This window comes from Trichoderma harzianum (assembly GCF_003025095.1).
Source record: "Trichoderma harzianum CBS 226.95 unplaced genomic scaffold M431scaffold_3, whole genome shotgun sequence".
Taxonomy (NCBI): Eukaryota; Fungi; Ascomycota; class Sordariomycetes; order Hypocreales; family Hypocreaceae; genus Trichoderma; species Trichoderma harzianum.
Window position 1 is genome coordinate 2775169 of NW_020209251.1, and position 23671 is coordinate 2798839.

The 23671-nt window shown below is 51.2% G+C and overlaps 13 protein-coding genes and 1 non-coding gene across 14 annotated transcripts; 8 read left to right on the top strand and 6 right to left on the bottom strand.

Moving 5' to 3' along the window:
• Nucleotides 1-38: 38 nt before the first annotated feature.
• Nucleotides 39-596, bottom strand: M431DRAFT_361617 (hypothetical protein). Its single transcript, XM_024914565.1, has 2 exons — nucleotides 459-596; nucleotides 39-379 (listed from the first exon to the last, which is right to left on the bottom strand). Exon 2 carries the CDS (start codon nucleotides 356-358, stop codon nucleotides 92-94), a length of 267 nt encoding a protein of 88 aa, XP_024777935.1. The 5' UTR covers nucleotides 359-379; nucleotides 459-596; the 3' UTR covers nucleotides 39-91.
• A 405-nt stretch (nucleotides 597-1001) lies between these two features.
• M431DRAFT_492487 (hypothetical protein) lies at nucleotides 1002-4332 on the bottom strand (the record flags this gene model as incomplete). The annotated part of the gene is made up of 3 exons (XM_024917013.1): nucleotides 1002-3704; nucleotides 3759-4203; nucleotides 4262-4332. The coding sequence occupies 3 exons, from the start codon at nucleotides 4330-4332 to the stop codon at nucleotides 1002-1004; spliced, it is 3219 nt and encodes a 1072-aa protein (XP_024777936.1).
• A 348-nt stretch (nucleotides 4333-4680) lies between these two features.
• On the top strand, nucleotides 4681-6223 carry M431DRAFT_110539 (hypothetical protein). The gene is made up of 2 exons (XM_024911750.1): nucleotides 4681-5446; nucleotides 5505-6223. The coding sequence occupies exons 1-2, from the start codon at nucleotides 5143-5145 to the stop codon at nucleotides 6038-6040; spliced, it is 840 nt and encodes a 279-aa protein (XP_024777937.1). The 5' UTR covers nucleotides 4681-5142; the 3' UTR covers nucleotides 6041-6223.
• Nucleotides 6224-6294: 71 nt separating this feature from the next.
• M431DRAFT_110541 (hypothetical protein) lies at nucleotides 6295-8290 on the bottom strand. Its single transcript, XM_024911751.1, has 3 exons — nucleotides 7083-8290; nucleotides 6994-7018; nucleotides 6295-6892 (listed from the first exon to the last, which is right to left on the bottom strand). The coding sequence occupies exons 1-3, from the start codon at nucleotides 8007-8009 to the stop codon at nucleotides 6315-6317; spliced, it is 1530 nt and encodes a 509-aa protein (XP_024777938.1). The 5' UTR covers nucleotides 8010-8290; the 3' UTR covers nucleotides 6295-6314.
• Nucleotides 8291-10165: 1875 nt separating this feature from the next.
• Nucleotides 10166-10603, bottom strand: M431DRAFT_479761 (hypothetical protein; the record flags this gene model as incomplete). The annotated part of the gene is made up of 1 exon (XM_024915803.1): nucleotides 10166-10603. One exon carries the CDS (start codon nucleotides 10601-10603, stop codon nucleotides 10166-10168), a length of 438 nt encoding a protein of 145 aa, XP_024777939.1.
• A 783-nt stretch (nucleotides 10604-11386) lies between these two features.
• On the top strand, nucleotides 11387-12443 carry M431DRAFT_77379 (hypothetical protein; the record flags this gene model as incomplete). The annotated part of the gene is made up of 2 exons (XM_024922567.1): nucleotides 11387-11816; nucleotides 11890-12443. The coding sequence occupies 2 exons, from the start codon at nucleotides 11387-11389 to the stop codon at nucleotides 12441-12443; spliced, it is 984 nt and encodes a 327-aa protein (XP_024777940.1).
• Nucleotides 12444-12556: 113 nt separating this feature from the next.
• Nucleotides 12557-13261, bottom strand: M431DRAFT_548828 (hypothetical protein; the record flags this gene model as incomplete). Its single annotated transcript, XM_024921271.1, has 1 exon — nucleotides 12557-13261. The coding sequence occupies one exon, from the start codon at nucleotides 13259-13261 to the stop codon at nucleotides 12803-12805; it is 459 nt and encodes a 152-aa protein (XP_024777941.1). The 3' UTR covers nucleotides 12557-12802.
• M431DRAFT_361747 (hypothetical protein) lies at nucleotides 12866-14407 on the top strand. Its single transcript, XM_024914566.1, has one exon. It carries the CDS (start codon nucleotides 13329-13331, stop codon nucleotides 14127-14129), a length of 801 nt encoding a protein of 266 aa, XP_024777942.1. The 5' UTR covers nucleotides 12866-13328; the 3' UTR covers nucleotides 14130-14407.
• On the top strand, nucleotides 14377-16386 carry M431DRAFT_505797 (hypothetical protein). Its single transcript, XM_024918694.1, has 2 exons — nucleotides 14377-14837; nucleotides 14898-16386. The coding sequence occupies exons 1-2, from the start codon at nucleotides 14753-14755 to the stop codon at nucleotides 15932-15934; spliced, it is 1122 nt and encodes a 373-aa protein (XP_024777943.1). The 5' UTR covers nucleotides 14377-14752; the 3' UTR covers nucleotides 15935-16386.
• Nucleotides 16387-16739: 353 nt separating this feature from the next.
• On the top strand, nucleotides 16740-17736 carry M431DRAFT_78786 (hypothetical protein; the record flags this gene model as incomplete). The annotated part of the gene is made up of 3 exons (XM_024922744.1): nucleotides 16740-16947; nucleotides 17070-17178; nucleotides 17253-17736. 3 exons carry the CDS (start codon nucleotides 16740-16742, stop codon nucleotides 17734-17736), a joined length of 801 nt encoding a protein of 266 aa, XP_024777944.1.
• A 334-nt stretch (nucleotides 17737-18070) lies between these two features.
• M431DRAFT_t51 lies at nucleotides 18071-18158 on the top strand. The gene has a single exon. It is a non-coding gene; the product is annotated as a tRNA-Tyr (tRNA).
• A 786-nt stretch (nucleotides 18159-18944) lies between these two features.
• On the top strand, nucleotides 18945-19531 carry M431DRAFT_77707 (hypothetical protein; the record flags this gene model as incomplete). Its single annotated transcript, XM_024922605.1, has 2 exons — nucleotides 18945-19065; nucleotides 19137-19531. 2 exons carry the CDS (start codon nucleotides 18945-18947, stop codon nucleotides 19529-19531), a joined length of 516 nt encoding a protein of 171 aa, XP_024777945.1.
• A 148-nt stretch (nucleotides 19532-19679) lies between these two features.
• On the bottom strand, nucleotides 19680-21331 carry M431DRAFT_505799 (hypothetical protein). Its single transcript, XM_024918695.1, has one exon. It carries the CDS (start codon nucleotides 21103-21105, stop codon nucleotides 20080-20082), a length of 1026 nt encoding a protein of 341 aa, XP_024777946.1. The 5' UTR covers nucleotides 21106-21331; the 3' UTR covers nucleotides 19680-20079.
• A 382-nt stretch (nucleotides 21332-21713) lies between these two features.
• Nucleotides 21714-22664, top strand: M431DRAFT_14808 (hypothetical protein). The gene is made up of 2 exons (XM_024912768.1): nucleotides 21714-22289; nucleotides 22342-22664. The coding sequence occupies exons 1-2, from the start codon at nucleotides 22010-22012 to the stop codon at nucleotides 22599-22601; spliced, it is 540 nt and encodes a 179-aa protein (XP_024777947.1). The 5' UTR covers nucleotides 21714-22009; the 3' UTR covers nucleotides 22602-22664.
• The last annotated feature ends 1007 nt before the right edge of the window (nucleotides 22665-23671 follow it).

The following is a 23671-nucleotide window of genomic DNA, read 5'->3' on the forward strand; positions in this document are numbered from 1 at the left end:
ATGCGACTGAAGTGATAGATTGAGAAAGACTACATAGATAGCTAATTGAAAAGCCCTTGAGAGCCAGTTATAGGCAGCAGAGATGGTTGGTCTAATTGACAGGCTCCATAGTATTCGGTATATGAATGAGAGATTGCAGAAGACAAAATGAGCTGTAAAGCAACTCACACAGTCCGCTGGTACGTCTACAAAATGGAGTAGGGTGCCTGCATCCTGGGAAGCTGCTCTTGGGAGCATGCCAAGATGACTTCCTGGTCGTGCTTCCAAACCTCGCTTCGTCGTCCAATCTTGTTTCCCCCATCTTAAGCCCATAGTCTCTTCCCTGATTCTGGCTAAATCTCTTAGCATCACGCACCATCGACCTCTTGCTAAGATGGCTCTGAAGCCCCGTGACATTTCAATGTTAGTGGCATGAGTTGCATTGCGCCGTTCATTGTTAGTCTATGGTGGCAACCTACTTGCAAGCACACGTCAACGCAAGCCAAAGTTGTGAGTATAGAGCGCAGAGTCGTTGCGTCTTAATGTTTGGAATAGATAGATAGATAGCACGGCCCAAAATGCCTTGATGCAAGAGACAGAAGAACAAGATTCTACAAGCAGTTATGTCCAGGGACTAACATTGTGACTACCCGCAGAGCTAAAACTTGCGACGCTTCCAGGTCGATCAGCATACCCAGAACGTAAGGTAGCGTGAGCAAGATTAGCTTGCGCCCAGTCGTCAGTAATTTGAGGAAATCCCCAGTCGTCAGTAATAAGATGAGGCTGCAGAGGGTCGCTTTCAAAAACATTTTCCTGTGTGTTGGCATAAGTATTAGATTGCCCCTTATTGAGGACAGTCTTAGGTTGCCGTATAGTTGTGGTACATTCAATTCCCCGCTCAATGCAATAAGTACATTGAGTCTCGTCTTCTGACGATGGACGACATCTCACTTTTAGTTTCCTGCAACAATCTAGATATCCTTTAGCAATTCTTGCGATTTCGGCAGATGAATGAACAAGGTTCATGGCGAGGGCCAACATAGCATACCACAAGCTCTGCTTTTTTTAAGCCTTGCTTCCCTACGGCGTCTTGCACGACTGACACTGTTTTTTACCCTCTTTCGCTGCTCCTGGAAGGTCATCTCGCCGGAATCCAATATGTTTTCAGCCGCAACAGCACGGGTGGTTTCATTGCTGGCTTTCGTCCACGACGATAGGCCCATATAAGCAGCAAAAGCGAGCATTTCGGTCCCTTCTGGTACATCCTCTCTGAGTGTGACCCAGCGAACCCATGTTGCTTTATCACTCAATCGCTTTACCACAGGGCTTGGATCAACTTCACATCGTTCAGCCAGTCGAGCATGAGTGAACAGTCTGAATGTGGCATATGAGAGAAGAGCAGGGTCATCTTCTAGTATTTGTGACCGGCTCAGCTGAGAGAAGCACGTCTCGGATCCACAGGGGGGCCTGTCTGATTCTGAATGCTCGCCAGGAATAGCCCCTCCCTTCGCCATCCATTCAACAATATCCACGTTTGGAGTGTCTTCCAAAGATCTCAGCATCTCAAATACGGATGCATTTTCTTCTCCCGTCGCTGATTGCTTGCTATATTGCAGCCTGTGTTTGTAGGAAGGTGTTGAATTTCGATTTGCCATATGATTGGCCTGGGTTGGGCCTTCGGTACCGTTTTCCACGATTTTCGGGCTGTCTTCGCGGTGCCGAGCTGCGTGAATCCTTGCCTTGACAAGTCCATCCAGCTCTTTGATATTGAGGTAGTCCAGGCAGGTGTTGATTATTGAAAGATGGCTATTGCCGACCGGGTTGGTCCGTAGACTCGAATCAAGCATAGAAAATTCATTACCTTTTAAAAAGAAGTCGCGTACTGATTCATGTATGACTTGGACAATTCTAGTATTGCCTTGCTCCAGATTAAGCGATCCCGCTCCTGCATGAATGGACATTAAGTCGACTCCATCGTCTTGCAAATCACCTGCTCCAATGTTCTTTAATTCCACTAAGCCCTTTGAGACTCGCCTGATCTGCTTGACAAGTTGCTCGTCACTATCGGTAAAATGGACCGACTGGCGCCACTCTTTGAGCGATGTAATCGAAGGCTGCCAAATGAATGCCATTATGTGATGCCACTCGTGAAGGCTAAAGGGTTTCGTCCCTAGGATTACCCACTGGAAAAGCCGGGTAATTGTTCGATTTTCATGCGGATCAAGGTCAGAAAACATCCTGGAGAATAATGTTTCGAGTTCTTTTGGGACATCCGTAACCAGTTTGGCCAGGTACGGCATTCCGTTGCCATCATCCCAGCTTTTAAGCACGTCTTCTACCACCAAGACAACCCAAAGAAACACTCCATCAGCCTTGCTCAGAATACTTCGTCTTAGTTGTTTCCAGTGCGTATCTTGGATGGGCACACAGACTCGAAGTTTTTGGTCCACATATGCCACAATGTCGTCACTGTTGTGCTGTTCAACGATTATCTCAGGACAGTCATCCAAGGTGATTGTGGGGAAGTGCCTGCTGGATAGACAGACATTGAGATCGGCTCCTTGATCATGGGCTGACTTGGTTATTGTCCTCCAGAAATAAGCCATCGGCCGTACCATAGACTCATCACATTCATCCAAAGCATCAATGAAAATGATTGTTCTCTTCGTCTGACTCATCACCATTGATTCGAAGAAAGCTTTTAGCTCTGGCTCTGTCCAGATAGATATCTCTTGTCGCATACCCCCTCTCATGAATTTGACTTTTTCCTCCCACATCTTGTGAAATCGCTGGAGACTTTCTCTGTCTCCAGGCAAAATTTGGTATAGCAAGGACTGGAAAAGGGCAAGACTCGAGCGTACAAGCGTATCTCCTTTAGCACTGAAGAAGAAAGCAGCAGTAGTATAGTGTGACGTGGCCTGCCCCGGCGCCGCCCGGCGAAAAGCTTCTTTCATGAGTGTTGATTTACCCGAACCTGGCTTTCCTTTCAGCCAAAGGAGACCGTAGCTCTCCTGCCTGCTCGTACTGTTGAACCAATCTCGATATACATCATGGTTGAATAACCATGAGCACGTCTGATTTGCCGGTTTTTCCAGGCTTTGGTAGCGAATATAAATACCGGGAAGCCACAGAGATCCAAGACAAGCTTCATAAAGCTGACTATTGACGATATTACCCAATCTCCCTTTCGTGGAGGCGGCACTCGATACTGACTTGGGAAATCGTATCTGTCGAGCTGGTTGAGCCTCAGTTGCTTTAACTCTTGCGATGGAACGGTATATCCAATCAAGTTGTCCAGCTATTTTATGATAGTTTGGATCATCTTTTCCCGAATACCGACACATTTCTATATGATTCGCTTGCAGCGTCTCAGCGTGCTCACGATAATCTCCAATCAGCGATGAATAATCGGGAACCACCTTTTTCCCAATCTTTGTCAAGCTGAGGCCTTCTTGGAAAGTTTTGACTTGAAAGTCATACTTTTGCCATATCATCGAAAAGTCTTCCTGTGTTCGTGATAAATCTGTTGTCTTTAATCCCAAGGCATCAAGAATGACAGGCGTCGTCTCCATGCCAAGAGAGCTGATAACAGACCGCACCACTTCGCCGAGCGCCGCGACATCCTGACTACCACGGTGCGGTGTGCCAAGAAAAATTATTGATGCAGTTGACTCGACTATGTCTTGAAGCTCAGCTTCAGGGGATGAGGATGACCTCGCCAACATCTGGAAGTACAGTTAAAAATTTGTATCCGCGCCTAAGGGCCAGGATAGACCTACCTCCTTGACGACGATCCCACCTAGACTGTGAGCAACGAAAACCAGCGGGTGCTTTAGATGCCTTTCTCTGTGTAAAGAAAATAAAAGATCCTTGCTATGGGAGAGAATGCTGTTATGATTTATAGCCCCAGCTCTGTACTTGGTAACCTTACTGTCATAGCCGAAAGTGAGAATACGTGAGTCGGGACATTTATCGGGAAGCAAATCAGCAGGCCAGAATACTGGCCCAAGTCGGCTGTCATTTTCCTCAGGAAGTGTAGTAGCAGTTGATTGCGTGCCGCCTGTTAGTGAAACTTTTGGTGACTTCCAGACCATACGACGAATGCTACTTCTTTTCTCGTCTTTCTCGCCTGTCGACGTTGTAGGTTCAAGCGTATCAAGGGTTTTGGGACGATAAGTCCATGTCTTGAATGGATGGCCTTGTAAGCCATGAACAAATACGATACTGTACAGTTGAAATCAGCTGGCCGACACCTGTTCTACTAGAGGTCAAAAGGACGCACTCGACGATTGGAGAAGGGATGTCGGCTTCGTAGACGACGGTTAACCCGGTTTCTGCTATATCCCGTGGCATGTCTTATCTAGAATACAAATTGTCAGCGTACGAGGTAGATGCTAAAGTTGACGTGAAAGATTTCTAGGTTGGGAAGATCAGGCTGAGCGACTCGGAACGACCAATAGATTATGCTGAGGTAAGGATGCATGTGCCTTGGATTGGTGTTTGGGGTAGCATCCAAAGACTACATGCACATATAAGCCCACCCGTGATGTAATTTTATTGGGAGATATGCTTGAGTATTATCATTACAGGTTAGTATTAGCCGTCATGTCTAAGCCACCTTTTATGCCTAAATTTACCCTGCAGCAAAGTAGGTACTTTGCACATGAATGAAATGGCTAGATCTTTTTCTCAATTAACGAAAAAAGAAGAGAGAAAAAAACCAGCACGCGATTAGTCGTAGTTACCTCCCGTTTACGCAGTCTAGCTCCAACTTTCAGGTACTCGCCCATATTTTTTAATGGGAAGCTGCTTTTGAGAGCATATCAACATGACTTTCCTCGTCATGTTTCCGAAGCTCGCCTCGATATCATGTGGGCTCCCAATCTTCCTTCCCCAAGCTTGTGCCCATAGTCGCTTCTCTTTTCTACTTTGTTGATTCTTCACTGCTTCTTTCTCTTCTTCTGCATCACCACAACATCGCCGCCATCAGCTTTACAGGTCCGAGCATCATTCATTTCAACCAGCTACAGTTCCTCTCCATACCGGCACTCGAGTTGCCTTTACTACCATCTTTTGCGACATCTTCTTCCTCCCCAAGCTCATTCTCTGCTCAGCCGCCATTAGCCAGTTCCTCGACTATGAATCGATTACTACCACGCAACCATGTGTCACTGCTCGACATCTGAAGATGCGGAACTTAGCCTCCTGCGCTTCTCGCTATGCTTACCAGGTGCCGATGGCATCCCCAAGCCCAGAACACCCGGTGACCAACAAGTGGCATGGCTTGTGAGCCCTGCCAGTCTAGATGCTGATCCGTCGACACCCGAAGACTCTGGCTGGATTTGCGGCATGTATGCTCGAGCCTGGGCTCGGTTGGAAATGGCCATCTATGGCCAAGACGTGGAAGATTCTCAAGAGATTGCCTTTTGTTATGGAGATGCTATTACTTTTGCCGCTTGCTTACCCTGTATGTTGCCTCGTCGCCATGTCAACATGCCTCCAGCCATCGCTAACAACGTGTACAGTCTATGGCTTCACTATTGGATCACTTCAATATGCTGTCCGCAGTTATTTTGGGCTTGAAGGAACCAGGAGACAAGATTTCAGCGATGGCTGCTGCTTTCCACGCGACACAATTCTGAGGAACGAGCAAGAAATTATTCTTCGTGAGAGGCTCCGCAGGGCCCCGGAGGAGAAGCCGCAGCCGCCATATGGCTGCTATGATCAAATGCTCTATCAATCTCAGTCAGAGCAACAGCAGCAGCAACAGCAGCGCGCTGTCCGAGGAGATCAAGCCCAAGTCCCTGCTAGCGAAAACAAGACAGCAGCCACGAATGCCAACGTCAAGCCCTCACCAGCCAAAGTACACTCTGTGCATGAGGATGTTCGCCAGCCCACTCAAACCAATCGACGAGCTCCGCACACTCTGGAAGAGGATCTCGCCACTCCGGCCAAGGCAAAACGACAGGAGCACACCATTCATGATGACACCGAGACAGCGACTCCCGCGAAACCGGTGCCCCACGAATTGGGCGCAACATCGTTGAAGGCTGGGCAGTGAAAAAAACTGAGTACATCATGTTGTTCCAGACGACAGCATCGGGTTGCAAATGGATCAAGTGAATTCGGCGGTGAAGATTATTCGCCTATGTACACACTCTTACACCACATTGGTCCTAACTTTGACTCGACCTCGATAGAATTACAAGTAGCTTGATAACAGAATATCTTTATCCAAATATGCACGTGGTTCCATAAAAGCATGGTTCAACCATCAATAACTCCTTTGTACTATTAGTTCATAGCCTTGATTGACGCTAATCCAATATGCAGTTTCAGCGAAGCAAGATTTCTATCACTTCTTCTTCTCGGCCCTCTACAGCCTCTCCCTTCATGACACCATACACAAAACACTCGCTGTGAAAGGTCAAGCTCGGGTCTGACTCTTCATCAGACGCTTTTGGTAGAGCATTCAAGATGACAGGCACCCTGCATCCACCAATAATCCAGAGTTCCTGACCGGACTCAACATTTTGGGGGCCAAGCCCAATATGTCCATCCTCAGTGATGAAGATGGCCTGTGACCGAACCATTTTATTTACCCATTCGTTGGGGTTGTCCTCGTCGTCGGATCCATCTGGAGATAGGCTGCCTGTGATGAGGCCCAGGAATGCCGTCAACCCGCCATTAGAGAGCTTGTCTGGGAACTGCTCGTGATATCTTGACAAAAGTTTACCCCATCGGTTACCGTATGAGCGAAAGATGGAAGCGACTGAGCCCTCGCCGGCTATGTCCTCGCCAGCTTCAATCTCTTCTACCAAAGCGACACGGCTGAGCTTCAGGCCGCAGATGCGGAGTGCAGTGTTGTTGTCCTCGACTCTGAGGCCCTCGCCGACACCGAACATGCCGCGATCTGCTTCGAAGCCGCCCCAGTGCCACCAGTGGTGGTGGTCCCAGAAGTTGCACTTGCTGCGTCTAGCTTCATCTTTGACGCCGCTCCAGTCGACGGCCCACGATGCGAGGCCTGGGATATCGGTTCCTTCCCCGCCCCGGCCGATCAGGGGCTGCAGGTCGGTGCTCATGCCGATGAGGTCGATTGTGACGGTGTGGTAGAGCGTGCGCACGTCGACTTCGTAGTTGCACATTTTGACCGAGGGGAGAGAGACATCTTGGCGGAAACCTAGGACGCCGTAGACTTTATCGCGGGGGTCTGTTGCGGAGCGGAAGCGCCAGCGCCAGAGAAGCTGGAAGAGTTCTTCTTCGCGGGAGGCGCTGAGGCCGCGGAGGGAGGCCTGGAGGTTGAGCAGGCAGCCGTTGTCCCAGAATTCATGGTGGATTGCCGGAGCCGTGTCGTTGAAGAAGCTTGTTGAGGCTTTGTCGAGGACGGCCCAGGAGATTTCGCAGGGGCCCCAGTAGATGGTGGCCGTTGGGGGGAGGATTGCTTCCTGGACGGTCCAGATGCGGCTCCACCAGGATACGTTGAGGACGGTCTTCAAGGCAGATGCAGCGGTGATTCTTTTCTGTTCGTCGTCTAGCCAGGGGGGAGGGTCTTGGTCGCCTGCGATCCAGGAGAGGGTGTCGAGGGCTGCTTGGGCGTCGGTCTGAGTGATGTCGCCTAGGGAGCCGAGCCAGATGGCGCCTTGCTTGCACTTGTTGTAGATGCGGCCCATCATGGAGACTTGCAGCGACTTTTCGAGATTGTCCGTCTGGTTGATGCACAAAGCATCGGCCCAGACGTGTCTTGGTTGATCGGGGAGCCGCAGTCGCCGCAGGGCATCGGCTAGTGAAGGCGTGACTCCGACATTGTTGTCTCCGAAGAAGATGTCTTCATAGGTATTGGTACTGTCGTTTCCCCAGGCGTAAGAGAGGGCTTCATAGGGGAAGTCGAGGTCGTCGAGAGTTGCTACGTGGAATTTGCAGCGTAGGGGAGAGTCTGGGGGGCCGGGCTTGATCTGGAGAGTGCGGATTTCCGATTTGAGGGAGTTGATTGAGGGGAGGACTTGGTCGTGCCAGGAGACTTTTTTCGCCATGGTTGTTTGGAGTTGGGATGGTATTCCCTTGTGACTCTCTTCTATCTCATTCTCTCTTTGTGGAGTTTAAAAGCCAACCAGTGTAAATACCGTTGCCTGAACCGACATGCCCCGCTGATATAAAACAGATTGGTTGCCATTGCAGGAATTGAGCGTCAGGATGCAATGTCAGATATAAGCACCGCCGCGGAATTAGTTAGTGAGGACAAGGAAGCGATGCCAGCGTGGTGCAAAAATAGAAGGCCTTGTCGTGTGATTGCTCAGGGCTGGGGAAACTGGGAATTTAGTCTGCCGCTAAGCGTATTGTAATGCTCTTTTTGATGGTGGGACCCTGGTATGGTGATGCTGTGTGAGCAGATGGGTGCATTGAGGTTGTCAACTATGTTGGAGTAGTTGTGAACACTGGCTAGCATTGTGAGAGGACGTCGGTAGTTGAGCGGTTCCATGGGGACATGATTGCCGGGGCGTGGTATGCAGCTGAGTTCTGTGACTGTGCGGCTCTTTCGACTCAAATCCATGATTGGTGCAAAATCTCATCCTTGTTGAGAGGCTTGTCTATCGTCTTACTATCACCCTTGATCTCTTGGTCGAAAAGGCAAGCCCCTAACCAGAGCATCTATTTTACTGATACACATCAATCGTATTTGCGAGTCCAGTGACCCTTATAGGTGGCCGTTAGTCAGACTTAGTTTAGCTTACATACATGTAGAGATGAATTAGAGTATTGACAACTAGTAGTAGCTAGAGACCGTTGAATGTTGGCATTGTTCGATAACTACGAAAAGAAAGGATACATAGATGCATCGCGACATGGTAGATGTAGTCAAAGTGGCGAGTGCCATACAAATCTGTATTACTTCATCCTACAATACGCGATGAGCAATGCTCCAAAGCTTACGATTAGAAGGATACTACCTTGATAGATAGAGGGATAAGATGACTGCATCAGACGTATAGCGAATGATGGTGTGTAAAAGAGTAAATGTCCCACAGCTGGTCGGGGACTCCCACGACAATGTTGAGGCTCTGCATAGTGGACCAGCTGCATGCTTAAAGTCCGCCCCTGGCAAATATTAAACCCCGATGCACTGCTTCCTGAGCAACACACAAACAACACCGATACTACAATTAATAGGCAGAAGCGTGAACGTAAAGGCAGTAGAATATGATAAGAAACTGTCATGTGGTGGCAGTCGATAAAGGCCGTCTTACAGCGGACATGAGATGCGCATCCTGTAAATGCTTAAGCATGTGTCGCACATCCATGCGACAAATTGGCTCATTCGCAGATTGGGTTGAGACTTTATTTCGTCATATGATTGAGATGGTTATTCGATTACTATTAGTATGTTCCAAGCAGAATATGCATCCATCCCATGCGAATACTAAACATGACATATTCTCATAAGCCCCTACATTTCCAATCCACCAAATTCCAGCTCCCGCTTACACATGCCTGCAGGTACCTTCAGAAATACTTCACCATCAAATACACCTCGCCTTAATACCAGCGCCTACAAAAAATCCATCCTCTAAGCAGCTTCTTCTAACCTCGGCATTAAATCACTCACCTCCCAAAATCCAAGTAATATCCCCCGACCAAATCTACATGTATTTCTTCAGCTCGCATCAACCAAGACATCCATCCGCATTAGGCATCTCGTACACCCACTAGACTAGCCCAACCAAACTTACAAATAGCGCTTGCGACGTCAAAACCCACCCTCCCGCAAGAAAAAAAAAAAGGTGTGGCAGCCTTTGTAATGCCCAGAGTCGGAGTGTGTTACGTAGTTTGGCTTGGCTTGGTATGTATGTCTCACTCATCCAGTCTATATAGCCAACATAGCTTAGCTTGTGGTTTCGAAACTTGAAGAAGCGAACGGCCCGTTGGCAAGGCCAGGCGCGTTTGTGGACTGGATTGGATTTTGGGGGCGGCTTGTAAGAATATTGTGGAGCGAAGCATTTGCTATATATGGCAACAATTGAAGTCGGATGTGCAACTGGTTCGTTCGCTCGCAGACGATGGTGTCTTGTACAAGTGCGAGTATGGGAAATGGTTGGCTCTCAAGCACGACATGACAGCGGCAACGATCTGCGATAAGAAAAAAAGAAATACACAGCATTGCTACATGAGGTCTAACAGAAGGCTACACGCATTAATAAGGAACCGGGCGATTCTCCTTGACCCATAGCTTCAAACCCTCACTACCAGCCTCCGGCGGCGTAAACTCATTCGTCTTCCAAAGCCTCCTATCCGTCTCCGAAATGTGAAACTCCCAATCATATTTGCCCTTCATCAACGGCGTCAAAAGCCGGTTAAACACGTCGCCGGCCTCGCGCCTGACCTTGTCGTCGTCGGGATAGTTGTGCGCAACGTGGTTGATGGTGAAGCGGATGAAGGGTTTGTCATTGGCAGCGCGCCGGACGCCGCCGACGTAGAAATCTTCGTGGGCGACTTTGATGAAGTTTACGACGACGTAAAAGGCGGGCATGCCGACGCCGATGTAGAAGTCGGTTATGGCTTTGACGAGGGCATCTTTGGATTCGTCGTCGGCGTAGGTGTTGGGAGGGTGGTAGACGAGCCAGTGGGGCATGATTGCGGTGGTGTCTTGTAGATGCTGCTTGGAGAAGAGGGTAATGGATGGTTTATCGAGTGATTGATGAAGAGATGTGAGAGAAATGCATTTTACAGGGCTTCCAGGTGCTTTTTAAGTGTCAAACAGGCCATCCAAACCGATACGAGACTGACACGAAGAGAGGCATAGCTGCATCCATCTTGAGCAAGTAAGTGAGCGAGCGTCCACGTCGTCTGATACTGCGAATATCCAAAAACTTCTAATTCGGGAAAACGAGACAGAGCACCAAAGATGCCAGAAATCTCCTCGAAACGGTAATCCCTCTGCAGTGGCGTCGAGTAATACGGCGCTTGTGGATTGTAATTGTAATCGCACTGTCCGCGCGGATTCGCCGGCTGGAGCCCCGGGCCCGGGGATAAGTGGGGTTAACTCCAACAGTTCAAGGCAGTCGGAGGCGCTGAGCTAATTGCTGGACGGTCGTGGAGATGTTGCTCCTTGATTGCTCATCGTGCAGCGGCTGACAAACCGGCGTCTGGACGGACAGACCTGCCTTTGGACGGACAGACCTGCCTCATAACAGCTCGTCTCAACTCGAGATTACTGATCATCATGAGCTGAACATGGCTTCAAAGTGTGTTTAGTCGACGAGTGTACCTGTAGATGATGAAATATATATAGACGGCATCAGTGTCGTTGATAAATCCAATCACAGTAGAAAAAGCACAGTTAGCAATTCAACAGCAGCAAGAAGAGACAGCCAACAATTCATCACAAAAATCCGCAATTCATCAAGTGTTCAACATGGCTTCAAAGCTTGCCTTCATCACTGGCGCGACGGGCTTCATTGGCTCGCAGGTCGTCACATCGGCCCTTCGCGAAGGGTACAATCTGCGCCTGAGCGTGCGAAAGGCTGAGCAGATTGAGAACCTCAAGGACATTTTCCGCGACAATGTCTCAAAGATTGAGTTTGTCGTGGTGCCAGACATCTCCAAGCCTCAGGCATTCGACGATGCTCTAGACAATGTCGAAGTCGTCTTCCACATTGCATCGCCCATGCCCGGAAAGGGAGCCGACCTGCACAAGGACTATCTCGATCCAGCTGTGCGGGGAACGCTCTCCGTGCTGGAGTCCGCCAGAAAGATCCCCAGCATCAAGAAGGTGGTCATTATGGCATCGATCCTGAGCATTGGCCCCCCCGACCTCTTTTTCAACACGGACACTTTTGTCCCAGGTGAGTACAGATCCACCTTCCTACATATAGGGCCCAGGGGTTGAAGTGAAGCATTCAACTGACACAACAGCAGCAAACACTGGCAAAAGGCACGAGCTTAACATTGAGCAAATGTTCCCTGACGGCAAGGGTGACCACGGCACAATGTACGTGGCCTCCAAGATTCTGGCCCATCAGGCCTCGCAGGACTGGGTCAAGGAGCACAAGCCGGCCTTTAAGCTGGCCACGATCCACCCGACCTTTGTGCTTGGCCACAGCCAGATTCGCAAGACGGCTGGCGATATCGACGGCATCAACGCCTGGTTCTGGAAGTCGCTGCAGTCTCCGGCACCCCTCTTCCCATCGGTGATTGTCGACGTGCGCGATGTCGCCGACCTGACCATCAAGGCGGCCCAACCGGACGTGCCAGATGGCATTGAGCTGGTTGCCTCTGGCGCACCAACGACATGGAAGGACATTGCCGCGTGGGCAAGGAGCACATATCCCGAGCTGGACACGAAGCTGGTGGAGGACGGCCCGGTTCCCTTTAGGGTTGACAACGACGTGCTCGGAATGAAGTGGCGGCCATTGTGGGAGACGCTCAGCGGGCTGATTGACCAGCAGCTGGCGCTACAGAAGGGCAACTAAGTGCCTGCATGTGAAGCTTGTACAGTACTGTAATTGGCATTGGATTCATGAATCCAAGGATAGGGACCGATAGATAAAAGGGAGATTGAGCTTGGGGAGAGTCGAGACAACTATGTGCTCAGATTCGATGGGGAACAAGGGATAGATTCGATTAGACGTGCAGATAGCTGAAACTGAAACTCGAGTTGGATTGCAGCCCGTCTAGCCTTTGCTCGTCTTCCGGCCGCTAATTGGTGAGACAGAGCTTGGTCCATTTGATTTGTGGGTTGGTGCAAATGCAGGCAATCAATAGTAAGACAGACCAAGACAAGGCCAAGACAAGAAGAAGAAGAGACAGCGAAGAATATGCGAGCCGAGCGCTAATAAGCAGCAGCGGCAGTATCCAATGGGGATCGGCGGTGGCGCAGATGCATCGGCCTGGTGCGACTTGTATGAATATTAGATGTCGAAATGCTGCAGTTGGTAGTGCAATATGCAATAGTGGGATGCAGGTTTGATAAAAAGGGCTGGAGCTGGATGTTGGATGATGGCTGAATGACGAGTGGAGTGACGAGATTCGGCAGCGGCTGGACGCGTTGATTGGATTGGGCCTGCGAGATTTCGGGGCAAGCCGAAGGCCCTGGTCTTGAAATGTACAGGGAGATGCCCAGGAGGGATTTTGCTAGCAGCACGTCATGCAAGGCGGTTTTTCTTCTCTCTACATCAATTAAAGTGGCTGAGCGGGTGGCGTGTAAAGTGCCTTGAGAAGAGGGTGCCTTGAAGGTGGGAAGAGTTGAGGTTTGCTTGCATCTACTCGTACATACACTGGACAGTTCCATGATATCCTCAACTCTTATCAATCACTATCAATCGCCATCATCCACCATCATCACCTCCGTGTAAGAGATGATGACCCCCAATTCGCTTCGCTTCAGCTTCCTTGTGCAAATAAATATAGACACTTGTACAATCCCAGCCTCCACGCGCGTGCTTCGCGCGTCTCCTCTAGCGCATCATGCAATGCACCATCACGCACAGCTCGCAACCTCCCCCTGTCGCGCATCCAAGGCGCATCCCTGGCTCTCACGCATCCCCACGCGTCCATTGGCCTCCCGCCCGCCAATCGTGGCAAAGCACTTTACCCGTCCCGGCAGACGCGTCAATGGTCTCCGTACAGGATGTATGTACAAGATGCATGGCCAGCCGCCCGTGTGTCTCGCCGGCTCGCTTTTATTGTCTTGGGGGGGGGCGAAATCTGGGCGAACGAGATCTGCCCTTTCCTGCCCTCTTCATGTCTCGATGCTCTTCCCTCCCATCCCATCCAGTACTTACATTCCCCCCCTCTGTCTCTGGCATCAAATCATAGGCATCAAATTTGATAGCAGAGCCTCGTTCTTCCCCCCCTGCTGTAAATCCCCTTCACTCAGCTCCCTCCAGTTCCCAGCTTCATTCTCTCCCACTCTCCCCCAACCCCACATTCGAGAAAAAGCCCACACAAAATCTGAAATCCCATTAAACTTAAGCGAATCGTCGGTGAGGCGCGTCGCGACAGTACCTCCCTCTTGCCAATTTGCGCACGGACCTCTATGTATCTGCGACCATCTTGTGAGCCGTCCGCTACTTCTGCCGCCCTCTGCCACCCTTCTGCTAGGCTGGAACGCTAGGCCCCCGTTTGGCCGTGTCTTGCGAGCAACCACTAGGCTTTAGCAGCTTTAGCAGCTTTAGCACCACCTTTAGCACCCAGTAGTGTGAGAGGGTAAAGGTACCCCTCAAGTAGCCCTTCGAGTAGCAGGAGTAGCAGGTACTCCAGGGCCGGCCGTTCAGACGCCTCGAGACATGTACCGGCCGCCCTCTGGCCGCATCGCCCTTCTCAAGTCCACATCGCGCTTCTTCAGTGTTTATTAGTACTCCCTCTGTCCCACTTGGGCCTCGCGCTCTTCTCCCCTCCCATCTCTTCCCATTTGCTTTTGTTATTCGCCTCGCTCTCTCTCACACCACGTTCGTTAGTGAATCCTCGCCAAACTCGAGAGAACGCAAAATCATTTTGATACCAAAGCAAAGCATCGCAGTGGCAAAAGAAGAAGATGACAACCGCACTCTACCATTAATTCCAGACCCAAAATTGACTGACCGCTTGCTCCCTTCGTCCTCGGTGAACCAACTGCCATCATCATTCAACCACATCGTTTCTTCATCTCCCCACCAAAGTATTCAATCAAAGTGGAACCACGGCAACTTGTCGCATCGCATCGCATCGCATCAATCACTCCTGCATTTGTACCGCATCGCATCGCATCGATTCAGTCCTTGGATTAAATCCCTCTGGAGCAATGGCCGCCGTCACTCGCCAGCCTTTTGCTCCCCTTGACGGAGCTCGTCTACAGTCCCTGACAAGCCTTAAGAACAGACAAAACGGTATGCTTTGCATCTTACCCAAGAGGAAAGAAGAATAAGCAGGGACTAATTCTACCGCAGCCAACGTTTCTCCCAAGCGGAAAGCAGAGTTTCTCGAGATTGATAACTGTGAAAATGTCGATCCCCTGCTCTTTGCAAAACGCTCCAAGGGCGTAAGCTCAGGCACCCCTGCCAAGGATGGCCTCAAGCCCTCCAGCTTCTTCCTCACTCCCAAGATCAGCACTCCCGTCGCCAGTGCACGATCTCTCGCCAGCCAAAACAAGGCCTCTTCAACGCCTCGTCGCATTCTGAACCCAAAGTCAAATCTGGGCAAGGCCAATGTCGACAACACGCCCAAGTCCTGCCCGGTAGCTCCCGCGGGCCTTTTGTCGGGACGGCGTCGCGCCACTCGCCTGGACCCCCCATCATTCCACCTCGGCGGCTCTTCCGCTCCATTCTCTCTCGATGCAGCCCTAAAAGGCACCATTGCGGGCTACACCCCTCGGCCATCCGTCAAGAGGCCCGTCGTCTCCAGCCTGCTTGAGCCTGACTCCAAGGCCAGCTGGTTCTTTGACATTCACGAAGACACCCCTGAGCAGGAGATGACCAACCTTCTACAGCACAGCACCTGCACACTCGACATCTCATCTGATGAGGAGACGGAGCAGCGCGCAAAGCGAGATGGTGCCGAGGGTCGTGACAAGGAGAACATTCCTCCCGCAGATGACGTCTCTCAGACTTCAGCCCAGCGTGCTAGCCCGTCGCCCAAGGGTGATGAGATGATTTTTGAGAAGCAGCGAGTTGCGCTTGGTGAGATGAATGCGGCCGACTTTTATGCCGAGGGCTGTGACGAGACATCGGTGATTCTCATCCACGAGGACGAGGAGCCAGAAGCTCCCATCGCCACTGTCTCAAACATTCCCGAGGAGCCGGAAGAGGAAGAGGAAGAGGACGAGCTGGAGATTCATGAAGACATTGACGCTCTCATCTCAAGATCCGACGGCACATCATCCAAGGCCGCTGTTCTGCAGCCCATAGAAGGCACAGGCGAAAGCTTTGAACTCTGGGAAAGCAGCAGCGCCAAAGATGAAGCTGAAAGCGTCGTTGGGAGCCCGTAAACCAGCGGCCCCCAGTCGATGGCAACCGGATTATAAACGAGGGAATGAGTGTACGTTTTTGTATGTCAGATGAAGAGCGAGCCTTGAGCCTTTGTGTTGTTTGCGTTGTGTTATTGTTTTGGTTCGGCCTGTTACCTGTGTCTTTGTCTTGTTTTGTCTCTTATTTTTCTTCTCTTCTTCCTTTCCTTTTTTCTCCCTATGAAAAAGGTCGTGGCTTGGCGCATCAGTTTTGCTTTTCCCGGACTGGGCGGCGTTTCCGGTTCGGTTTGGTACGGAATGGTTATACCAGGAGTTGTTGCTTGATGCGCCGGTTTGCGACTGTACGAGTTAGTAGAGCCTACCAGAGTACAAGAGTATCGTGCACATTTAATCGTATTGTTTGAATGCTACAGACAGTCTCGGTACCTTGATCTTTGTCCACGTGAAGTAAAGTGCCCGTGAATGAGACTTCATGTGTCTGAGCCCAACCATGGCAGTGAGAGCCCAACCTAACGAATTATGCATGACATTACCGTACCGATCAAGGAATTAGAAGCTATAGCGGTAGGCTAGCGGTGGTCAAGCGCTGTGTTGATCGCCCGCCACGCCCATTTTCAGCCACAAATTCTTACAGTGCGGGCGCCCAATCTTATCATGCCATTGATGATGAAAGCTCATGCAGCACAGACGCGGTGCACCTTTTGACTCCTCAAGCCTTTTGCCCGCAGTTCAATGGATGATCAGATCAATTCAACACCAACACACAATCTCAGTCCTCAATTCCAACAACAGCATCTACATCAATAAGGCATAAGAAGCTTGAACAATGTCTTCGATCCACGACCTCGCCGCCGCTGCAGTCGCCGGCACTTCGTCCCCCGCGGGAGCGGGCGATGACAGCACCGAGAACAAGATGAGGGGCGCCTTCATTGTGCTCGAGGGCCTAGACCGGAGCGGCAAGACGACGCAGGTGAAGCTGTTGGAGCAGAGGTTTGTGGAGGAGGGGAGGCCGGTCAAGGTGATGAGATTTCCGGGTGAGTTTTTTTTTTTTTTTGAGTTCTTTTTTTTTTTTGTTTTGTTGAGTGAGAGCTTGATGAGATGATCGCATGATATGACATGAGGTTAATGAGGCCTGGGTTTTTTTCGCTGGGTGCAGATAGAACGACGCCGATTGGGCAGATGATTGATGGCTATTTGAAGAGCCATGTCGATATGAGTGACCATGCGATTCATCTTCTGTTTAGTGCCAACCGGTGGGAAGCTGCGTAAGTTGTTCTCATCTCTACTTACTGTATAGTGAGATGAAACGCTAAGACAAACGACATTTACATATCAACAGCCAGCAAATCCGGGCCTACCTCGCCGCCGGCATCACCGTCGTGTCGGACCGCTTCTACCACTCCGGCATCGTCTACTCAGCCGCCAAGAAGAACCCGCACCTGCCGCTGTCCTGGGCCCGCGCCCCGGACACGGGCCTGCCGCGGCCAGACGTGGTGCTGTTCCTGGACCTGGACGAGGAGGCCGCGAGGGCGCGGGGCGGCTGGGGCAGCGAGAAGTACGAGAAGGAGGAGATGCAGCGGACGGTGCGGGAGCTGTTCTGGGCGCTGAGCATGGGGGGGAAGGACATCAAGGGGCAGGACTTGCTGCAGCAGCTGGGGGGGATCGAGGGCGCGTCGTGGAGGCAGGATGAGGAGGACATTGTGGTGGTGGACGCGAGCAGGGCGGTGGAGGAGGTGAGTGAGGCTATCTGGAGAAAGGTGAGGGCCAGGGTTGAGAGGGTGGAGGCGGGTGAGATGGGCAAGGTGGTGAGGACTGCGTTGTGATGGGATGGGGATGTGACATGGGGACCACGGTGATGATGCTGGCCGGCATTCCCTTTTGTGTGTGTGTTTTGTCCAGTCGAGAGCAATTTGCCATTCTCGAGATGTTCAGGTCCAAAGATATGATACACCTCTCTCTCGCACTTATTCAATATCAACATCGAGCAACAACAACAACAACTATCTACCTTACCTGGCAAGCAATTGAACTCAGTCATCCCAATACCAAGCAAGCCCACTTGTCACCAAACAGCACAACTTCATCCTCGTCTTTTGCAGAATGCAGATATGCATCTCCTTGATAAGGAGAATACCTTGCATCGTCAGCCAATCAAAACTCTGGGTGGTCTAGTTGGTTCATGGCGTTCGGCTGTAATGGATAACATCTCACCGAAATGTCGGCGGTTCGACTCCGTCCCCGGAGATGTTCTTTTTTTGGGCGTTGTCTTCTGGATTCATACTCTCATCAATTGGTCAATCTATCCAGTCTTTGACTCTTTAGTCTTGTTCTACTTCTTTTTTGTTTCTTTTCAGATTCCATTGCAGAATGAATGACTGCATCTTTCATATCCTTGCCCTGTCATACACGTCAACCACATGAAAATACCCACCCCCGAATCTCACTCACAGCAAAATCCCAAAAAGAAGCCCCATCGCCAAAAATCGTACCAGCCCGCTATCAAATCAACCACCCCATAGATTCCCGTATGGTAATAATTACCCAATTAGCACTCCCCGATACAATCCACTACCCGCAAAAATACCGCGTGATTGGTTCCTCTTTTTTGTGTCCCTCTTCTATCCCCTGATATTCTACCCGTGTTGTTACTTATGGGGTATCAGTTGATAATATTTTGCTGTCTCTCCGGGTGTCGGCGCCTTGCATCGGGTCGGGTCCTTTCTCAAGCTCTGATACGGCGATTTCGCGACATGACTAAGCCTACCGACTCAAAAAACGCTGATTTTCGCTCCCCCGGCATTTTTTGGAGGGGTGAGGAGAGAGAAGGGAAAGCACCGGGTTAGTTTGGGCCTGTGTTAGCGCTCCGATAAGCTAAAACGGGCCATTGCGTTTTCCCTCGGGGGCGGCGTCATACAAGTTTTTTTTTCTCTTCCTCTTCTCTTTCTTCTCTCTTCGTTCACATTCATTCTCCTCCTCCCTTGTTGTTTGCCCCAATTCGTCAGCTTCGGCTATTTTTTACAGTTATCACACAATGGCTTCAATTGCTTGCTCGCTGCGCGCTGCCCGGCCTGTGGCCATGCGCCTTGCGCCCCGTGCCGCTCAGATGGTTCGGCTGTCGATGCCTGTGAGGAGCTTCACCAGCTCCCGCATGAGTACGTTCTCGTTCTGCCTCAAGCTACCTAGAGTGAAGCAACAAAAAAATAGCTAATATTGATTCTTTAAGGCCTTGCCCGCAAGTACACAAAGGACCATGAGTGGATCGACCTCTCCGCCGACCGCAAGACGGGCGTCATCGGCGTCTCCGAGTACGCCGCCGAGCAGCTGGGCGACGTCGTCTACGTCGAGCTGCCCCCCGCGGGCGAATGGACCGACCAGGGCGACTCCATCGGCGCCGTCGAGTCCGTCAAGAGCGCCAGCGACATCAACGCCCCCGTGCGCTGCAAGGTCACCCACACAAACGCCCTGCTGGAGGAGAAGCCCGCGACCATCAACCAGGTGCCCGAGGACGACAGCGCTGGCGGCGGCTGGATCGTAAAGGTCGAGGTTGACGAGGAGGGCGCCAAGCAGTTTGATGAGCTGATGGACGCTGAGGCGTACAAGGAGTTTACTGCCGAGTAAATTATTTTGGTGGGAAGAATGAGAGGGAAAGCAGCTGGGGTTGTTGCGGCGGGTAAAAGATTAGACGAAGCTTGGTTTCTTTTTTGGCGATGGGCTTCGAATTGTGGGGGAGAATGGGGTGTTTTTTTCTTGGAAATGAGAGGGGGGAAAAGAGAGAGAGACTACTTGTTTTTCTTTTTTTTAATCCTTCTTTGTTGAAAATGAGGGGGTGGGAATTCTTTGCATGGCGTAGAAACAGTTCAACCTGACCAAGGGGAGGAGGGTGAATGGATGGTTTTTTTGGGTTCTTTTTAACATTAGGGAAACTTGGTCGCGTTTGGTGTACCATTATAGGTAACATATATAACATACAAAGTGGGTGGGCTCATACGGTATCTTCCTTTTTTACATTCAGATGAGGGTATACATTTTTGGTTTGCTAGGCCCGGCTTATCAGCGGGCGTCAAATATCAAGAGCTATGACGATGCAGTTTTCCTCTCCTCTCTTTTTGTTTTTCCCTTCCCGTGTTGTTGTTGTACAGCAGTTCATTTCATTTCATTCATTCCAATCATTGAGGTGGCGGCGGTGCCGGCTTGTTCTTGTTGATGTCGTCCAGGATCTTGTTTGCACCCCGGCTGACCAGATCGGCGGCCATCTTTGCTCCAAACTGGTCGGCTTGCTCCGCCGTGGTAATGGGCTCGACCGCCTCGCCATCGACGCCCTCTGTGCCCTGGACCGACACGACCGTGGCCCGTAGCCTCAGCTGTCCCGGTTCAACCCACTTGGTCTCGACGCCAATCGGAACGCTGCACCCACCCTCGAGGGCTCGCATCAGGCTCCTCTCGGCTACGGTTGCCAGAGCGGCGTTCTTGTCCTCGATCATCTTGAGCGCGGCCAGCACCTTGTCGTCGCCGGCTCGGCACTCGATGCCCAGAGCGCCCTGTCCGACAGCGTGCAGGATGCCGCCGTTGTCCGACTCGAGGAACTGTGAGATGTGAGCGTCCAGCTGCATGCGCTGCAGGCCCGCCGCCGCAAGGATGATGCCCGTGAGCTCTGGGTCCTCCTCCAGCTTCCTCAGCCGGGTCTGGATGTTGCCGCGGTGGTCCTTGAACTTGAGGGAAGGATATCGTCGGGCGAGCTGGGCGATTCTCCGCACGCTGCTAGTGCCAATGATGCTCCCTTCGGGCAGGTCGGCGAGCGTCTTCCAGCCGTGCTTGTCGACGAGCTCCTTCTTCAGCACCAGCGTATCTCGAGGGTCCTCTCGCTTGGTGACGCAGCCCAGCACGAGGCCCTCGGGCAAGGTCGTGGGCATGTCCTTTAGCGAGTGGACGATGATGTCGAGCTCGTTTGCCTCAAGCCTGTCCTCCAGCTGCGTCGTCCAAAGCCCCTTGCCGCCAAAGTTGTACAGCGCAGTGTTCTGGTCGCGATCGCCCGTCGTCGTCATGCCGGAGATGGGGAACGAATACGCCGGCAGCACGGATTGGAGCGCCGCCACGACAATGTCCGCCTGGGCCAGGGCCAGAGGCGAGTTTCGCGTGCCGACCCTGATGGTCGTGGGACCCTGTGCGAGGGCTGGTGGTTGTTCGTCGGCCATTGTCTTTTGGGGGAGGGGAGGGAACTTTTGCTTTTGGCTTTTGGCTTTTTGGAGGATGGTGATGACGGAGATTTTCTGGAGAATGGGGTGGTTCGAGAAGAGTTGGAAACTTCCGAATGCCGGTGGAGGGGTAGTCAGCAGTTTTGGCGGGGCATTGATACTGTGTCGACGGTGCGTGTTTTGCAGTATATACAGTACGAATTGTGCGCAGTTACTGTATCATGCAGGGTAAGTTGATATACACAGCTTCCAAGCATTGACGAAACATGGCACCAGCTATGTACTTGATCAGATGAATCAATTGTTTGCGGTTGTCAAGTTGGTTGCTCTATATTGGTAGGTTTTCTTTCCGTTTCTATTCTTACATCACTAGAGTACAAGTGCAACGGCTCTATCTCAAAAGATCACACTCATTGCAGATCTCAGAGCTGGTATGGACGTAATAATTACCGGCTTGACGGCACTATCACCTGAAGCTATGAGATGGTTTGCTCATCACTACTAGTTTCACAATCTACAAGAGGATCGCAAAAATTCAATGTTTGTTCTGAACAGATGGCGTGTTGTGACGAGTATAGGGATGAAAATAGAATGGAGAGGAGAAAAGAACCGAGTTGTGGTCACCACCATGGCTTGGTCTCAACACAAAAAGGTTAATCCCCCCTTGATCTCCATACTCTGTATTACCTCCTGAGATCTCGGTGCTATCTACAGATGATGCATTGAGATGAGATGAATTGTAAGAAGTGATATTTCTACAAGGTAGTAGATATATAAAGCCATAATGGGTCGAGAGTCATCATCATCGACTATATGGCTGCAGTTGCCTCCTATTCATTCATCTGTGAAGTTATTGCAATACTCATCATATCGATCAACTAATACGCTTTGACATATACTCACAATGAAGCTGGCTATGGCTCTCATCACACTGGTTGGACTGGCTGCCGCCAATCCCAGACCTCAACTTCCAACTCCCGACATGCCTCCCCCGCCTCTCTCTTCTCACGCTCCTCCTCCTCCAGAGACAGACGATGATCCTAAACCTCCGCCTACAACTTCAACAACCACTTCAACTTCCAAGGGCGGTCCGCCTCCAGAGCCGACCAAAGCGCCGCCCACCCCAGACGGGCCCATCTGCGAATGCGGCTACACGTATTGCGCATCCGTGCTGATGGGCATGAGTAAGTCACCCTGACAAAATCATGACTAGATGAAGCTCATGTCTTCCTGTAGAAAAGCCGTGGTCTCAGAAGCAGCTGGGCGAGGCATACTGCGACACGCCCAACGCTAGCTGCGACAACAACGTGCCGGCCACCAACATCACGTCTGCCCTCTACATTTGTCTCTGTGACGACCCTGATCAAGAGGTTGGTGCGCATCTGGATCTTGTTTGCGGGTGTGACAAGTGTCTGAACATTGGGCCTGACTTCCGCGGCCGCTGCGAGACTCCGTGCCACGCTGGGAACTGCCAGATGCAGATGCAGCTGCAGTGAGGGATGGGATGTTTGAAGATGATTTTGTTTTGATGATTTGCGTGCTTGAAGCGGACCTTAGCTCTTAAAGATTGACGACTACATGATTTGCATGTAGATGCGCAGGTCCGCCGCAGATGTTGAATGCTTTGATGAGTGCATGTGGTGAGTGAGTGTCTGGTGGTTTACCAGAGGTGCACGCTCAGAACTGCAACCTGGATAATAATACTTGTAATGTTAGTCGGACTTAATAACACTCTTTCTTAATCTACGCGAACCAAAAGTCATCCAATTAATATTCGTCATCATACCTTGGACCTCGGATGCTCCAAATCTTCAATTTCACCGGCAAAATCCCCTCCTCTTTATCCTCCCTCATCCCGCCCAAATCCCCCCAACTTTCTCAGCTTATCCCACGCCCTTCTGGAAATAAGCTCGTATGTACGCTCGGCTGCATCGGATCCCGTCGATTCGCAACCACAAACTCGACTTCCCTCGACACCCTCAGCGCTGTCACCATGCACCGTTTCTTCCCAATCCGGCCTCCCGTTCGCGCGGCGAAATGCACTCGCCCTTCCCCAGCTTTTAGCGCCGATAGGTCCCCCGCAGTGGGGGATGTTAGCGGCCCCGTCCCAGGCAGAGCAGCTCCCTAAACTCCCCTAACTCCCCCAATCGATGCCCCCCAAACCCCCCAAGGTCCCCCTCACGCCCCTGTAACAGCAGGCGGCTGCCCCCCTGTAGGCTTCGGGAAAAATCTTGGAGAGACCCCCTGGAACCCCGCACCTGATGGTTTCTGCCATGGACTGGATGGATGGATCATGGATATTTAGTGGTAACGTCAGAAAAGAGAAGGTCCGTGGAGCTCGAGATCGGCCAAGGTACATGGCCGGCCGGTGCAATACAACCCGTGAGGCTCGTATCGCGCGAGTACTTCGAGGCTGGAGATGCTCCGTCATGTCACCATTGTTGTTGTTTCTGGTGATTTTTAGCCGCTGTTACGTACCAGGTCGTGCGACTTGGAGTCGGCTTGGGCGGGGTTTTTACATGTGCATGTGCGGTTCTTGGATGGCCAGCCTAAAGGCCACTTCTCC